The 18,686-nt window shown below is 41.9% G+C and overlaps 1 protein-coding gene across 3 annotated transcripts; it reads right to left on the bottom strand.

Annotated features, from left to right (window-relative positions):
• Positions 1-54: 54 nt before the first annotated feature.
• LOC129851077 (opioid growth factor receptor-like) lies at positions 55-16,894 on the bottom strand. Of its 3 annotated transcripts, XM_055917272.1 has the most exons (9): positions 15,931-16,893; positions 15,348-15,383; positions 14,828-14,893; positions 11,969-12,007; positions 11,758-11,812; positions 11,603-11,681; positions 11,380-11,446; positions 1,717-1,865; positions 55-1,571 (listed from the first exon to the last, which is right to left on the bottom strand). In XM_055917272.1, exons 1-9 carry the CDS (start codon positions 16,489-16,491, stop codon positions 1,232-1,234), a joined length of 1,392 nt encoding a protein of 463 aa, XP_055773247.1. In that variant the 5' UTR covers positions 16,492-16,893; the 3' UTR covers positions 55-1,231. The 3 variants fall into 3 exon arrangements, with proteins under 3 accessions (XP_055773247.1, XP_055773248.1, XP_055773249.1); XM_055917273.1 differs by lacking the exon at positions 11,969-12,007 and having other exon boundaries at positions 15,931-16,894; XM_055917274.1 differs by lacking the exon at positions 14,828-14,893 and having other exon boundaries at positions 15,931-16,894.
• Positions 16,895-18,686: the final 1,792 nt, after the last annotated feature.

Raw genomic sequence — 18,686 nt, 5'->3', positions numbered from 1 at the left:
AATATATAACAAATACTTTCAAATTCCTTATATTAAGCAAACCAGACGGAACAATTACATTTTTTTTCTGTTTTTATTGACGGATAGCCAGGTGCACACTCAGACATCATTTACTAACGAAGTATGTGTTTAGAGGCAGTAGGGATGACCAGGGATGTTCTCTTGATAAGTGCATGAATTGGACCATTTTCCTGTCCTGCTAAGCATTCCAAATGTAACGAGTACTTTTGGGTGTCATAGAAAATGTATGGAGTGAAAAGTACATTATTTTCTTTAGGAATGTAGTGTAGTAAAAATATAAATTGTAAAATAAAGTACAGATACCCCAAAAAACGACTTAAGTATTACTTTAAAGTATTTTTACTAAAGTACTATACACCACTGATACTAAGTATACATAAGTCAATTATAATTTCATTATACTTTATTAAAATTTCAAAATCTTCCCCTTCCCCTTTGCTTTTATGCCCTCTGGTTTCTGGTTGCTTCACAATCTACCTATTTGGATGAATACACTCATCTTATTCATATCTCCACTGTTACATTAAACACCTATTTAATGTTCAGATACTATTGCTTTTCTCTGGTAGGAGGATTCTTATTTGTTTTACTGGTGCTCTCCGAAACTGTTTTGGTAATTTCCCCAATTCTAGGCTTTTTGGCGCGGCAGCTCTTTGGGGCATCTCTGGTTCTTGCTTTATTAACCTTGCTCTGGGGTACCTTATGAGGAGATAGCTCTATGGTTGGATCCTCAGTGGTCTGAACCTGGCTCCGGGATGGGTCTTTAGGACATAGGTCTATGGCTGGACCCTCAGTGGTCTTATCCGGCCTCTGGGATACTTCTTGAGTAGATTGCTCAATTGCTGAGCATTCGGTCTTTAACTGACTCAGTGAAACCTCTTTATTAAGTGGCTCGCTCTTTCACTGAATTGTTCTTGCCTTCTGAATCTTTAGTGGGTGCACTCTCTATTTTCTCATTTCCCTGATTATTTAAAACATCTTTGGTGGGGGACCAAGTCTTTACATTACCTTGGGCAGTATGTGAGTGCCCTGTAGAGCGAGTAGCTACATACTTTGGAACATCTTCATAATGCCTAATTGATGCACGCTCAGGGGCCAAATCATCATTTTTGGGGGAAACCAATCTTGGAACAGGGTGCCGAATGGAATCAGCTGTGCTAACAATAGCATTGCGAGGAATAGATAGGTCGTCACTGACATCTCTGTCATCTCAGTAGTTACCATGCTGGTAATGGCCTGCCATTGTTTGCCTATTATCTGAGAATTCTTCTCCATTTGAGAAAGTCATCTGGATCCTCTTGGGGCACCACACAAACTCATATTTGGGCTCATAGTGCTTGTAGGCATACTCAACTAGATCCCTGCGCTCTTGCTTATCAATGACAGCAAAGATGAAGTAGTTGAGCACGCTCTCCTTCACATTGTACAGGTTGCCTTTGACAAGAGTTTCCTCCAGGAAGAAGCGGACGAGTGGGGCCTGGTAGTGGGGGAACCCCAGAGTGCCCAGGCACTTCAGGATGCGGGTGATGCGCAGGTTGTTGTGTGTGTTTCTACCATAAACAAAACACAAGACCAACAAAAATACAAGGATACTGTTATTCTCAGAAGGTTAATTTGAAAACTGAAATTGTAGCTATAATGTATCACAATCACTATAAAATAACAGTTAAATGACTCAATGAAGAAATTGCTAACCTGTCCAGGTTGTCAAATCTCTTATGCCAGTTATTTGCCCGTCGCACTTCCCCTGTTGTGTCATTTGACAGCTGGATGCCGTAGAAGTCCAGCATGAGTTTGTAGGACTTGACCAGCCGCTTCTTCGCAGTTTCATCTTGAAGGAAAGCCTGAGGAAGAAGTAGATTGTCATTCAGAACAATTATGAAAAAATTATATTTTCTAAGCCCACCAGTCAATAGATGACATACAGGTAACTGACAAAATAAAGCAAATACCAGCATAGTTTTTTTGGTACATAGTGTCTCCGCCATAATTTCCTATGACTGAAAACAGCTTCTGGACATCAGAACAGCGATCACTAACATCAATTTGGATGAACATTTCTACTTCAACGAGTCGGCAGCTCCGGATGTTCTGCTTCCTCCGGACTAGGCCCTAATCTCCGGGACTCGAAAGAAGAAGCGATGGCGCAAGACAGGAAGGCAAGGAGGCACTTTGACAAGATTATATCGGCGAGCTAATAAACCACCTGTACTCTCCGTTCTATTGGTGAACGTACAGTCACTAGAGAACAAACTGGACGAGCTCCATTCGAGATTATCCCATCAACAGGACCTGGAAAAAGGTAATATTCTATGTTTCTTAGAGTTATGGCTGAATGGGGACAAGGATAATATACATCTCTCTAGTTTTTCTATGCATCGTCAAGACTGGACGACAGCCTCAGGTAAGACGAAGGGAGGAGGGGTGTGTCCATTTGTCAACAGCAATTGGTGTGCGATCTCTAATGTTTAGGAAGCATCACATTTTTGCTCGCCTGAGTTACAATAACTCATGATAAAATGCAGACCATACTATTTACCATACCATTTTTTTTGTAGCTGTCTATTTACCACCACAAACCGATGCTGGCACTAAGACCGCACTCAACCTGTATAGGGCCGTAAGCAAACCAGAAAATGCACATCCAGAGGCGGCGCTTCTCGTGGCCAATGATTTTAATGTAGGGAAACTGAAATCGCTTTTACCAGCAAGTCACATTGCAACTAGAGGCGACAAAACTCAAGATCACCTTTACTCCACACACAGAATCGCATGACCATACGTACAGACCCCAACCAGAAGCCATGGATTACAGGCAACATCCGCACTGAGCTAAAGGCTAGAGCTGCCACTTCAAAGAGTGGGACACTAATCCAGGCGTTTATAAGAAATCCCGCTATGACCTCCAACGAGCCATCAAACATACAAAGCGCCAACACAGGACTAAAATCAAATCCTACTACGCCAGTTCTGGCGCTCGTTGGATGTTGCAGGGCTTGCAAACTATCACAAATTTCAAAGGGAAACCCAGCCGAACTGCCCAGTGAAATGAGCCTACCAGACGAGCTAAATGCCTTCCATGCTCGCTTCGAGGCAAGCAACACTGAACCAGACAAAATTGAATGGGCCTATTTATATAATGAATATGAATTCGGAGGGCAGAAATGGTTAAATATTAAAGCATTAGACCTCTCACTAAAGGCATCAGTCTTACAAAAGTTATACTTAAATCCGAACTGGTTCTCTAGCAGATTAGTAACAATGTCTCACATCATTTTCAAGAATGGCCTTTTTCCCTTTATTCAGATTACCAGCTCTTTCAGTTATTTGAAAATGAAACAAGCCATAGAAAGTTGGTTGCAATTTCAGTTAATCCACCAGAAAACTAATATTATGGTTAAAATCAAATATACTCATTGATAAAAACAATACTCTTTGTAACTTATATCATAAATAGGACTGGTGGAGTTGTGTCACACATTCAGCTAACAAAAATATATGGAAATGTCTGCTCGACCCAAAATTACAACCAACTAACTGCAGCATTACCGCAAAAATGGAAGAGACAAGTGGAAGGCGGGGAAAGTAGGGAACTTGTCTGTCGGCCCTGCATTAAAGACCAAAATTGGTTAAAGGTGTGATAAATAAAAAGTATACCAGCTACCTTTAAGGACCAATAAATTGACAGCTGTGCCATATAGATTGCAAAATAGTTGGGAAGAGATTTTAGATGTTCCGATTCCATGGCACATTGTTTATGAACTGATACACAAACCAATGCCGGATTCAAAACTTAGAGTTTTTCAATTAAAATGATTTACCTGGAGCTAACTCTGCAAATAGCACTGCATGGTGATTTGAAAAGTCATAGTCAATTGATCAATAATATAATAATACTCTTAGCAAAAATTTTCAATTTCACAATCTGTAGAAACTATGAGAATAGAAAGGTTCAGAACTTTTGTGAAACATCACAGTACAGTTGAAAAATAGAAGGCAAACAGAAATAAAAACTGGATGGTCTTCAGAGATAGATGGGCGAGGTTGAGAGTAGCTGAAGGATGGGACTAAAACAAACAAAAGATACAGTAACTATTGTAAAATATACTGTGTCTGAAAAATGTATTTAGTACGTATAAGCTGGAAGTAGAAACCTAAGTGTTGTTGTCCACTAATTTACTCCAATTAGGGGAGGGGTGGTAGGGTTAGGGGAAAATATTAAAGGAAAATATAATATATATATATATTTAAAAAAAAAATATATATATATACATAAAACATATATGGGCTATTGGAAATGAAGCAGACAATTATATCAATGGAAGCCACAACCTATCTGCAATATTAAAGCTGATCTACCCCCCCCCCCCCCCCCCCTAAAATAAAACTGAACTATGCATCAGAGTACCAACTGTTCCGGATGACTGTGTGATCTTGCTCTCCATAGCCAATGTGTGTAAGACCTTTAAACAGGTTAATATTCACAAGGCCTGATGGAGTACCAGGACACGTACTCAGAGTATTCACTGACCAGTTGGCAAGTGTATTCTTCACTGACATTTTTAACCTCTCCCTGACCCAGTCTGTAATACCTACATGTTTCAAGCAGATCACCATAGTCCCTGTGCTCAAGTACACCAAGGAAACCTGTTAAAATGACTATCGCCCCGTGGCACTCACATCTGCAGCCATGAAATGCTTTGAAAGGCTGGTCATGGCTCACATCAACACCCAGACACCTTGGACCCACTTATAACTTCTTTTGTACATAATGTTGCTGCTACGGTCTCTTATTACTGAAAATAACTTCTGGACATCAGAACAGAGATTACTCACCACGAACATTGAAGAAGCTTTTTTCTTTAACTAGTCCGACGAGAAGGATATACTGCTTTCCCGGGAACAGGCCCAAATCCCCGTCATTTGTGTTAAGAAAAGACGAAGGAAAAGAAGGCGCAGGTCGGGCTGCCTTTTCGTTGGCGAGCGAGTAAACTCCCACTGTCACCCGTTCTATTTGCTAACATGCAATCATTTGAAAATAAAATTGATGATCGACAATTACGATTACCCTACCAACGGGACATTAAAAACTGTAATATCTTTTTTTCACTGAGTCGTGGCTGAACGACGACACAGACAAAATAGAGCTGGGGGGATTTTCCATGCACCGGCAGAACAGAGAAAAAGCCACATCTGGTAAGACTAGGGGTGGGATGTGTGTCTTTTTGTTAATGGTGCGCAATGTCTAATATTAAAGAAGTCTCAAGGTATTGCTCGCCTGAGGTAAAGTACCTTATGATAAGCTGTAGACCACACTATCTACCAAGAGAGTTCTCATCTATATTATTCGTAGCCGTCTATTTACCATCACAGACCGATGCTGGCACTAAGGCCGCACTCAACCAACTCTATAAGGCCATAAGCAAACAAGAAAATGCTCACCCAGAAGTGGCGCTCCTAGTGGCCGGGGACTTTAATGCAGGCAAACTTAAATCAGTTTTACCAGCATGTCACGTGTGCAACCAGAGGGAAAAAAACTCAAGACCACCTTTACTCCACACACAGAGATGCATACAAAGCTCTCCCTCGCCCACCATTTGCCAAATATTACCATAATTCTATCCTTCCAATTCCTGCTTACAAGCAAAAACATAAGCAGGAAGTACCAGTGACTCGCTCAATACGGAAGTGGTCAGATGACTCGGATGCTACGCTACAGGACTGTTTTGCTAGCACAGACTGGAATATGTGCCGGGTTTAATCCAATGGCTCCAATTAAGTCATTGGCTTTATCAATAAGCGCATTGACAATGTCGTCCCCACAGTGACTGTACGTACATATCCCAACCAGAAGCCATGGATTACAGCCAACATCCGCATCGAGCTAAAGGCTAGAGCTGTCGCTTTCAAGGAGCGGTACACTAATCCCGCTATGCCCTCAGACGAACCATCAAACAAGCAAAGCGTCAATACAGGATTATGATTGAATCCTACTACACTAGCTCTGATGCTCGTCGGATGTGGCAGGGCTTGAAAACTATTACAGACTACAAAGGGAAACCCAGACGCGAGCTGCCCTGTGACGCGAGCCTACCAGACGAGCTAAATGCCTTTTATGGTTGCTTCGAGGCAAGCAACACTGAAGCATGCACAAGACACCAGCTGTTCTGGATGACTGTGTGATAACGCTCTCGGTAGCCGATGTGAGCAAGACCTTTAAACAAGTCAACATTCACATTGATCGCTGAGCTGTAGTCAATGAACAGCATTCTCACATAAAGTGCCTTGCGAAAGTATTCAACGACCTTGGCATTTTTCCAATTATGTTGCCTTACAACCTGGAATTAAAATATATTTTTTGGGGGGTTTGTATCATTTGATTTACACAACATGCCTACCACTTTGAAGATGCAAAATATTTTTTATTGTGAAACAAACAAGAAATAAGACCAAAAAAACAGAAGATTTGAACGTGCATAACTATTCACCCCCCCAAAGTCAATACTTTGTAGAGACACCTTTTTCAGCAATTACAGCTGCAAGTCTCTTAGGGTATGTCTCTATAAGCTTGGCACATCTAGCCACTGGGATTTTTGCCCATTCTTCATGGCAAAACTGCTCCAGCTCCTATAAGTTGGATGGGTTCCTTGCTGGTGTACAGCAATATTTAAGTCATACCACAGATTCTCAACTGGATTGAGGTCTGGGCTTTGACTAGGCCATTCCAAGACATGTAAATGTTTCCCTTAAACCACTTGAGTGTTGCTTTAGCAGTATGCTTAGGGTCATTGTCCTGCTGGAAGGTGAACCTCTATCCCAGTCTCAAATCTCTGTAAGACTGAAACAGGTTTCCCTCAAGAATTTCCCTGTATTTAGCGCCATCCATTATTCCTTCAATTCTGACCAGTTTCCCAGTCCCTGCTGATGAAAAACATCCCCACAGCATGATGCTGGGGATGGTGTTCTTGGAGTGATGAGAGGTGTTGGGTTTGTGCCAGACATTTGGGTTTGTGCCAAAACATAGCGTTTTCCTTGATGGCCAAAAAGCAAAATGTTTGTCTCATCTGACCAGAGTACCTTCTTCCATATATTTGGGGAGTCTCCCACATGCCTTTTGGCAAACACCAAACATGTTTGCTTATTTTTTTCTTTAAGCAATGGCTTTTTTCTGGCCACTCTTCCATAAAGCTCAGCTCTGTGGAGTGTACGTCTTCAAGTGGTCCTATGTACGGATACTCCAATCTCTGCTGAGGAGCTTTGCAGCTCCTTCAGGGTTATCTTTGGTCTCTTTGTTGCCTCTCTGATTAATGCCTTCCTTGTCTGATCCGTGAGTTTTGGAGGGCGGCCCTCTCTTGGCAGGTTTGTTGTTGTTCCATATTCTTTCCATTTCATTGTGCTCCGTGGGATGTTCAAAGTTTCAGATATTTTTTTAGAACCCAACCCTGATCTGTACTTCTCCACAACTTTGTCCCTGACGTGTTTGGAGAGGTCCTTGGTCTTCATGGTGCCGCTTGCTTGGTGATGCTCCTTGCTTAGTGGTGTTGCAGACTCTGGGGCCTTTCAGAACAGGTGTATATATACTGAGATCATGTGACATATCATGTGACACTTAGATTGCACACAGGTGGACTTTATTTATTTAATTATGTGACTTCTGAAGGTAATTGGCTGCAACAGATCTTATTTAGGGGCTTCATAGCAAAGAGGGTGAATACATATGCACACACCACTTTTCCTTTTGTTATTTTTTTTATTGTTTTGGAACAAGTAATTTTTTTCATTTCACTTCACCAATTTGGACTATTTTGTGTATGTCCATTACATGGAATCCAAATAAAAATCAATTTAAATTACATGTTGTAATTACATGTTGTAAAACGGCAAGGCGGGTGAATACTTTTGCAAGGCACTGTAGTTGTGAATGTCAATTGAACGCTGAGCTGTAGTCAATGAACATTATTCTCACATAGATGTTCCTTTTGTCCAGGTGGGAAAGGGCAGTGTGGAGTGCGATTGAGATTTTTTAATCTGTGGATCTGTTGGGGCGGTATGCAACTGGATCCTGGATGGGCCGCCCCAGGTGGTAAGGGTAGGCAACAACACGTCTGCCATGCTGATCCTCAACACTGGGGACCCTTAGGGGTGTGTACTTAGTCCCCTCCTGTACTCCCTGTTCACCCACGACTGCGTGGCCAAACACGATTCCAACACCATCATTAAGTTTGCTGACAATACAACAGTGGTAGGTCTGATCACCGACAACGATGAGACAGCCTATAGGGAAAAGGTCAGAGAACTGGCAGTGTGGGGCCAGGACAACAACCTCTCCCTCAATGTGAGCAAGACAAAGGAGCTGATCATGGACTACAGGAAAAGGTGGGCCGAACAGGCCCGGGTGTCCACATCACCAATGAACTATCATGGTCCAAACACCCCAAGACAGAAAAGATTTGGCATGGGCCCTCAGATCCTCAAAAAGTTCTACATTGAGAGAATCTTGACTGGCTACATCAACACTGTGTATGGCAACTGCTTCACATCCGACCACAAGGCACTACAGAGTGTAATGCATACGGCCAAGAACATCACTGGAGCCGAGCTCCCTACCATCTCGGACCTCTATACCAGGCGGTGTCTGAAGAAGGCCCTAAAAATTGTCAAAGACTCGAGCCACCCAATTCATAGACTGTTCTCTCTGATACCGCACGGCAAGGAGTACCGATGCACCAAGTGTGGAACCAACAGGACCCTGAACAGCTTCTGCACCCAAGCAATAAGACTGCTAAATAGATAACCACATAGCTTCTGGACTATCTGCATTGACTCCTTTTTGCACTCACACATTCTTACACTGACACTCCAACACATACACACACTCACTCACATATAACATGTACAGTTGAAGTCGGAAGTTTACATACACTTAGGTTGGAGTCATTAAAACTAGTTTTTCAACTACTCCACAAATTTCTTGCTGACAAACTATAGTTTTGGCAAGTCGGTTAGGACTTTGTGCATGTCACAAGTAATTTTTCCAACAAGACAGATTATTTAACTTATAACTCACTGTATCAAAATTCCAGTGGGTCAGTTTACATACACTAAGTTGACTGTGCCTTTAAACAGCTTGGAAAATTCCAGAAAATTATGTATTGGCTTTAGAAGCTTCTGATAGGCTAATTGACATCATTTGAGCCAATTAGAGGTGCACCTTTGGATATATTTCAAGGCCTACCTTCAAACTCTGTGCCTCTTTGCTTGACATCATGGGAAAATCAAAAGAAATCAGCCAAGACTTCAGAAAAACAATTGTATACCTCCACAAATCTGGCTCATCCTTGGGAGCAATTTCCAAACGCCTGAAGGAACCACGTTCATCTGTACAAACAATAGTACGCAAGTATAAACACCATAGCACCACGCAGCCGTCATACCGCTCAGGAAGGAGACGCTTTCTGTCTCCTAGAGATTAATGTACTTTGGTGCGATAAGTGCAAATCAATCCCAGAACAACAGCAAAGGACCTTGTGAAGATGCTGGAGGAAACAGGTACCAAAGTATCTATATCCAGAGTAAAACAAGTCCGATATCGACATAACCTGAAAGGCCGCTCAGCAAGGAAGAAGCCACTGCTCCAAAACCGCCATATAAAAGCCAGACTATGGTTTGCAACTGCACATTGGGACAAAGATCATACTTTTTGGAGAAATGTCCTCTGGTCTGATAAAACAAAAATAGAACTGTTTGGCCAAAATGACCATCGTTATGTTTGGAGGAAAAAGGGGGACGCTTGCAAGCCGAAGAACACCATCCCAACCGTGAAGCACGGGGGTGGCAGCATCATGTTGTGGGGGTGCTTTGCTGGACTGGTGCACTTCACAAAATAGATAGCTTCATGAGAAAGGAAAATTATGTGGACATATTGAAGCAACATCTCAATACATCAGTCAGGAAGTTCACCTTGGTCGCAAATGGGTCTTCCATATGGACAAAGACCCCAAGCATACTTCCAAAGTTGTGGCAAAATGGCTTAAGGACAACAATGTCAAGGTATTGGAGTGGCCATCACAAAGCCCTGACGTCAATCCCATAGAACATTTGTGGGCAGAACTGACAAAGTGTGTGCGAGCAAGGAGGCCTACAAACCTGACTCAGTTACACCAGCTCTGTCAGGAGGAATGGGCCAAAATTCACCCAACTTATTGTGGGAAGCTTGTGGAAGGCTACCCGAAATGTTTGACCCAAGTTAAACAATTTAAAGGCAATGCTACCAAATACTAATTGAGTGTATGTAAAAGTCTGACCCACTGGGAATGAGATGAAAGAAATAAAAGCTGAAATAAATAATTCTCTCTACTATTATTCTGACATTTCACATTCTTCAAATAAAGTGGTGATCCTAACTGACCTAAGACAGGGAATTTATACTAGGATTAAATGTCAGGAATTGTGAAAAACTGAGTTTAAATGTATTTGGCTAAGGTGTATGTAAACTTCCGACTTCAACTGTACACACAGGCATACTGTCGCCACACACACACTTCCATACTAATCACATACGCTGTTGCTACTGTATATTATCTATCCTGTTGCCTAGTCACTTTACCTCTACTTATATGTACATATCTACCTCAATTCCCTCGTACCACTGCACATCGACTCGGTACTTGTACCCTCTGTATATAGCCAACTTATTGTTACTCATTGTGTATTTATTCCTTGTGTTACCATTTTTCTATTATTATTTTAATCTCATCTTGTCTCAGCATTGTTGGGAAGGGCCCGTAAGTAAGCATTTCAGTGTTAGTCTACACCTGTTGTTCATGAAGCATGTGACAAGTAACATTTGATTCGATTCGATTGTGCGTTGGGCCACCACGAGCTGCCATATCTTCTTCAATGCTCCTTGGCATAGATTTCACGTGTCTGAAACTATATTGGAGGGATGCGACACCATTCTTCTATGAAAAATTCCATAATTTGGTGTTTTGTTGATGGTGGTGGAAAACGCTTTCTCAGGCGCCGCTCCAGAATTTCCCATAAGTGCTAAATTGGGTTAAGATCTGGTTACACACACACTTTAAACCTCCTATTCTCCTTTGAGACCCCTCCTTCAAAGTCACTGAGATCTCTTCTTCTAGCCATGTTAGCCAAAATAATGGGCAACTGGGCATTTTTATACATGACCCTAAGCATGATGGGATGTTAATTGCTTAATTAACTCAGGAACGACACCTGTGTGGAAGCACCTGCTTTCAATATACTATGTATCCCCCATTTACTCTTGTATTTCCTTTATTTTCGTAGTTTCCTCTATGTAAATGCAGTATGTAGAGAACATTTCCTTGCTAGAAGTACCTCAATTTCCTTTTTGGTGAGTTCTTTGGCTTGATTATTCATTCCTGGTTCTTGAAGAGGGAACAACCTAAATGAAATATTTGTTAAAAAAATATATACATATACAGTACAGCATATATATATATACATACACACACACACGCATTTTAAGGAATTGTATTATAACAATTAATATTCTAAATAAAAATAATTGAAAGCCCATATAAATGTAATGGAAACTAACCATTGGATGTATGAGTGAACTCTTTCCAGTTTTAAATATTGCCATTTCCAATTATTGTGATAGTCCTCAATGAAGACACCTAATCAGAGCAAAGGTTACAGTAAAAAAGTATTGTCAAATCTAAACTGCACTTAAAGAAACAGTAAATACATTACCATCAGGGGAGGAGGGTATTTGTTCACGGTAGAACTGTAAATTAGGCATATCATCCTGAGGGGGAAAGAGCAATGCAAATTCAGAAATGGGGATATTTCTCAGAGTTGTATCAAAACACTACAAGAATTATAGAGGAATTGGATAGTGAAATGATTACTTAAATCATTCAGTTTTTCCATGTATTACACAAGGGAATGAGAACTTATTTACTTGTTGTTGCCCGCCGAAGTACAAGTTTGATCTATGCTCCTGTGGAAACAAGAACCAAGTGCTAAAGACTGTACCAGCTCTGACTACACTCTTAGAAAAACGGGTTGAAAAAGGGTTCTTTGCAGAGGAATAGGGTTCCATCAAGAACTGTTTTCATCTAAAGAACCCCTTTAGGAAGATGAGGGTTCTTTGTAAGGTAAAGGGTTCTACCTAGAAACTTTAACATCCTAGGAACCGTTTTTGGAAAAAAGGGTTCTTTGATGGTTACTTGGAAGGCAAGAAGGCTTCTGTCAATCAGGTTAGTATTGTGGAGTAACTAAAACGTTGTTGATCCATCCTCAGTTGTCTCCTGTCACAGCCATTAAACTCCATAACTGTTTAAAAGTCACCATTGGCCTCATGGTGAAATCCCTGAGCGGTTTGCTTCCTCTCCGGCAACTGAGTTAGGGAGGACACCTGTATCTTTGTAGTGACTGGGTTGGTTGATAAACCATCCAATGTATAATTAATAACTTCACCATGATCAAAGGGATATTCAATGTTTGCTTTTTGAAATTTTACCCCATCTACCAATAGGTGCCCTTCTTTGTGAGGCGTTGGAAAACCTCCCTGGTCTTTGTGGTTGAAGCTGTGTTTGAAATTCCCTGAGGGATCTTACAGATAATGGCATGTGTGGGGTACAGAGATGAGGTAGTCATTGAAAATCACGTTAAACACTATTATTGCACACAGTCCATGCAACTTATTATATGTGACACATTTTTACTCCTGAACTTATTTAGACTTGCCATATCAAAGGGTTTGAAAACTTATTGACTCAAAACATTTCAGCTTTTCATTTTAATTATATATATTCTTTTACATAATTCCACTTTGACATTATGGGGTATTGTGTGTAGGCCAGTGACCAAAACATCTAAATTTAATCCATTTAAAATTGAGGGTGTAAAAAGTAAAGGGGTTTGAATACTTTCTGTATTGCACCCGTTACTGAGATGGTTGTTCCAGTTTAGATTATTTAAGTAGTCTCACCTATCAATCTTCCCTACCCTGGAAATCATTCTGAAAGCATGTTTTGGGTGATTAAAAGTGTAACTTGTTAGATATACTCACTCTGGCTGGATTCAAATAGGAATTACATATCACTTTGCAAGCCAGCATGATGTGACTTGCAGCCTGATGTGGTCTGTAAACCAGGAGTTTCCTAACACCACTTGTGTTAAGGTATAACTAGGCCCTCAAAGAAAGGCCTTGTGATACTGTATTGATTGTCATAAAGAGTTTAATTGTAAAGCCTAATACGGCTGGAGGAGCCATTCATAGAATGCTCTAGGAATAACCTTCAGATGATAAAAGGGTTCTTGGTAGAACTATTTAGCAGCCTTGAGGTAGGTAAATGGTGGCGTATTCCCTGTCTTCTCTCTGGCAGTGGCGAGAATGATGGAGAACTACAGGCTACGTGTGTGGACTGCGGAGGCCTGTTTTCTCTCTGGCAGTGGCGAGAATGATGGAGAACTACAGGCTACGTGTGTGGACTGCGGAGGCCTGTCTTCTCTCTGGCAGTGGCGAGAATGATGGAGAACTACAGGCTACGTGTGTGGACTGCGGAGGCCTGTCTTCTCTCTGGCAGTGGCGAGAATGATGGAGAACTACAGGCTACGTGTGTGGACTGCGGAGGCCTGTCTTCTCTCTGGCAGTGGCGAGAATGATGGAGAACTACAGGCTACGTGTGTGGACTGCGGAGGCCTGTCTTCTCTCTGGCAGTGGCGAGAATAAGGGAGAACTACAGGCTACGTGTGTGGACTGCGGAGGCCTGTCTTCTCTCTGGCAGTGGCGAGAATGATGGAGAACTACAGGCTACGTGTGTGGACTGCGGAGGCCTGTCTTCTCTCTGGCAGTGGCGAGAATGATGGAGAACTACAGGCTACGTGTGTGGACTGCGGAGGCCCGTCGGACGCTTGACCACTTTGGCCAATCAGAACGTAGAAAAAAACATCTAAATTCATGCTGTGTCTGCCTTGAAGTTCAGAAAACTCCACGGACCCCCTTTGCGCAGTGGAACACAGAATGATATGTGACCACTTGGTTACGGCGACACTGTTCTGCCAAAGACACTCAAACCAGAGTGGCCACCACAAAGCCCAAGGAGCCTGACCCTCTGGAAGTTGCTGTAGCCCTCCTTGGGATATTTAGCCTCTATTGGCTATTGAGACGCTGGGCCCGTCGTAGCTTGGTATGCCAGGGTGGGAAATTGGAAATGTGAATTGGGCTAAGTTAGAGGTAATAATGCATGTAGGTTATAGTTTATTGAGATGTATGAATACAACACACCAAAAGCTTGATTTTATGACTGTTTAAAAATAAATGTCCTACAATTCTACGTAGTAATGTTTTATGTTCACTACTTGGTCATTCTAACCCTAATCTAGCGCACCTGATTCTAATAATTAGCTGGTTTATAACATGAATCAGGTTACTTACTGGGGTTGGAGTGAAAACCTACAGGAGGGTAGCTCTCCAGGAACAGAGGTTAGAGAGCGCTGTTCTATAATGATAGGTTATTCAATAGGCTACATCTGTAGGTACAAACTTTGATTTAGGAAATGATGACTGTCATTAACTGTTTTTTTTGTTGCTCCCTCACCTAAAAGAATTGCACTACACCACTACCTATGGGGACAAACTAAAGAATCCTATGTGGTTCCACTCAGCACCTTTTTTTTCTAAGAGTGTATGATTAACAGCAATAGAACTGCATTAGGATTGATAATGCAGCCTGCGGCACACCATCATTATCAGGTGGATTTATATGAAATAGCATAAATTGTGTAAGATTGTGTTAAGAGAATAATGACTTACTGGATAATCATGCCTGTACTTTTGCATATCCTTTGCTGCACTTTTGAATCTGTTAAACCTGTGTGACTAAAAACACATTCACTTCATGAGTTCATAAAATGGCAGTTATGGAAACACCTGACCTAAACAATACTGATAGGCCCACATTTGAGCTCATGCAGTATGTACAGTGAAACAAAAACTTGGAAGGAACATTTCACTAGCTGCATAGGCCGGCAATCATTCTACTTGGCTACTGACATAGGCCTATAGCAGACTTTATCAGTCATATCCATTTTATGTATCTAGAAGTTAAAGATAGAGATCTTCACATAGACATACATAATACATCAGTATTCCTAACCCCTTGGCGGAGCTTTGATTGGTGAGCAATAGCTTTAGGCTTCTCAATATGAGATGCAATGTTGTACAAATGCAATAATGGTTAATAAATATAATATATTATATATTGTATATTAAAATATATTATAAATGTTGTCCCAAAACCCTGATTCTCAATGTATCAGAACATAACACTTACTTGTTGCGACCAACCGGTGTACTGGTGTACCCACTCCTGAGGAAATACAACAGTGAAAATGAGGTACAAAGAACAGTAGTGAATCATAATCTGCTGAGGTCTTAAAATTATCTGAAGATTTGGGCATATGACAGAGCACATGTATAAGCCATTGAGCCAAGCATTTGAAATGATTTGTGTCTGAAAATTCTAAAGGATTAGTTATTAATATTCTATTACCATTATTCTAGGCCTACATTGGTAAAAATATTTTAAATGTAAATTTTGCTTTGGAAAATTAAATATTTCATCTGTATTTTATGGTGCCAATAAGATACTTTTAATGATAGGCTACAGCCCTCAACTCTGGACCTCAAAGCCAGTTCCACTGCATTTTTCCAATGTTCCCTTTGAATCAGGGACCTACTTAGACCTGGGACACCAGGTGGCTGCAGTTAATTATCAGGTAGAACAGAAATCCAGCAGGTTCCGGACCTCATAGGGGAAGACTTGAATACCCCATGGGCTACAGTATTCTAAAACTCATCTGCTGAGAGTCCACACAAAGAAAATGTGATCAGGGCCCAGGGGCCTGTGTACTTACATGTTGGGACTTTTGACGACTGGTTTCTTTGTTTGGAGGATCCTCCCATGTCGAGTCGTACTCGCAGTAGTACTCATCCGTGTCTTCAACATCATATGACCTAGCTGACCTGAGAACCCGAAGCTCCACTGCTCCACTGGGAAAGGATTCTGGACTCCCCACTCCTCCACTGGGAAGGGATTCTGGACTCCCCACTCCTTGAATAGGAAGGGATTCTGGACTCCTCACTCCTTCACTGGGAAGGGATTCTGGACTCCCCACTCCTTGAATAGGAAGGGATTCTGGACTCCTCACTCCTTCACTGGGAAGGGATTCTGGACTCCCCACTCCTTGAATAGGAAGGGATTCTGGACTCCCCACTCCTTCACCGGAAAAGGATTCTGGACTCCCCGCTCCTTCACTGGGAAGGGATTCTGGACTGTCAGGATCATTTGGCAAGATACATCTCCCTGTACGTTGCAAAAACCAAGCAAAACAATTTTCCACGATCGATCTCCAAGGTAAGTAGGAGAGAACTGGAACCAGGAAAAATGGACACAGCCGTAAAATCCTGCGACGCATTCTAAAAAGTTGTCGTCACAATTTAGTAAAGCATTTTACTACTTACTGCTCCGGCCAGCTCTCTTCCTATTATCATTGGACGCCCACTAACTCTGCCGCGCCCTTGCCCTAATAACAAAATAATGTACTCTGTAGCCTATTGAAAATGTTCTAAAGGTTAACAAAGATTGATTTATGATTGACTAATCCACGAGAGCCACCACGATATCTTGCATTCGGATTCGGAGAATGTCTGTACAGTTTCACTTTTGTGTTTTACTACGTCATGTGCCTCCACCAGCATTAGCAAGAAGTCATAAACACCAGCCAATCCAGTTTACAGCTAAGTGATATGTGTTTGGTACGCTATCCTTGATACAATGAAAATAGTTAAGAAAAATAGAATGATGAAGTAATCTTAATGCAACATCATTTTGAGTGCAAACCCATTACACCTTTTTGTTGATATGGGTTTGGTCAAATGACTCACTGGAGTCATGTAAGCCTAGCTATTTGTAAAGTGAAACATACCTAACAGTTGTAACTATTTTACCAGACTTGATCTGGTTTTGTTCTATTTTCCCCCTCACTTAAATTATAGGCCTAACATTTTCAGTAAAAAAAAAATATGCCTTTGATGGGCCATATTGTAGGCCTACCACCTACATGATTATTGCTCTGTGTTGAACATCAGCTCCATCTATAGGCCTAACCTACTTTTCAACATAAAAGTGAAAAGATGTCATTATTGCAGTATATTCAAAAGAATTTGAGTTAGTCCACACTTTCACTGGGGTACACATCCAGCCGCCTTCTCCCACTATAAGTATGTAATGATAACACATTCTGGTGTTGTTTCCCCTACGTCATTATGTTGACATGGTCTGCAGAGGCAGCATTAAACAGATGTGAACATGATACAAGAGTTAACCTTAGTACTAAATTATCAGAAGGCCTACAAAGACAGAGACTGGAGAAGGGACAGGTCCTGGAGCAGAGAGAGGGAGAGAGAGAAGAAGGGACAGGTCCTGGAGCAGAGAGAGGGAGAGAGAGAAGAAGGGACAGGTCCTGGAGCAGAGAGAGGGAGAGGGACAAAGACAGAGACAGGAGAAGGGACAGGTCCTGGAGCAGAGAGAGGGACAAAGACAGAGACAGGAGAAGGGACAGGTCCTGGAGCAGAGAGAGGGACAAAGACAGAGACAGGAGAAGGGATAGGTCCTGAAGCAGAGAGAGGGACAAAGACAGAGACAGGAGAAGGGACAGGTCCTGGAGCAGAGAGAGGGACAAAGACAGAGACAGGAGAAGGGATAGGTCCTGAAGCAGAGAGAGGGAGAGGGAGAGATAGAGGGACAAAGACAGAGACAGGAGTAAGAGCAAAGAAAAAATAAATAAACAAATCTGATGTCCCGGAGAATGATAAACCTGCAGAGGTGGAAAGTGATTAAAACACATCATAATGTCTTACTTTTGTGGACCACTTGTCTCTGTAGTAACTCAATCACCCTGTGACTTTCAACTGTAAATGTAAATCGATGTTATTGGGAATGTTTTTCAACATGACAAAGGATCTTATGGTAAAATGCTCTTGTAGAGGTCTAACCATTTTTTAAATTCCTTTTTTCCCCTATTTTTCTTATTCCTTTTGCCACATCATATTTTATGAATTTATCACATTTGAAGAAACTCATTTTGAGGTCATTTAAATTCAACTGACTTTATGATACAAAATTAAAGTGGAAAACCACACTATAGGCTGATCCAACTTTGATGTAATGTCCTTAAAACAAGTCAAAATGAGGCTCAGTAGTGTGTGTGGCCTCCACGTGCCTGTATGACCTCCCTACAACTCCTGATGAGGTGGCGGATGGTCTCCTGAGGGATCTCCTCCCAGACCTGGACTAAAGCATCCGCCAACTCCTGGACAGTCTGTGGTGCAACGTGGCGTTGGTGGATGGAGCGAGACATGATGTCCCAGATGTGCTCAATTGGATTCAGGTCTGGGGAACGGGCGGGCCAGTCCATAGCATCAATGCCTTCCTCTTGCAGGAACTGCTGACACACTCCAGCCACATGAGGTCTAGCATTGTCTTGCATTAGGAGGAACCCAGGGCCAACCGCACCAGCATATGGTCTCACAAGGGGTCTGAGGATCTCATCTCGGTACCTAATGGCAGTCAGGCTACCTCTGGCGAGCACATGGAGGGCTGTGCGGCCCC

Source organism: Salvelinus fontinalis, chromosome 3 (genome assembly GCF_029448725.1).
Source record: "Salvelinus fontinalis isolate EN_2023a chromosome 3, ASM2944872v1, whole genome shotgun sequence".
In the NCBI taxonomy this organism is placed as follows: Eukaryota; Metazoa; Chordata; class Actinopteri; order Salmoniformes; family Salmonidae; genus Salvelinus; species Salvelinus fontinalis.
Note: the sequence above shows the minus strand (reverse complement) of the source record. Positions and strands in the feature narration are given on the sequence as shown.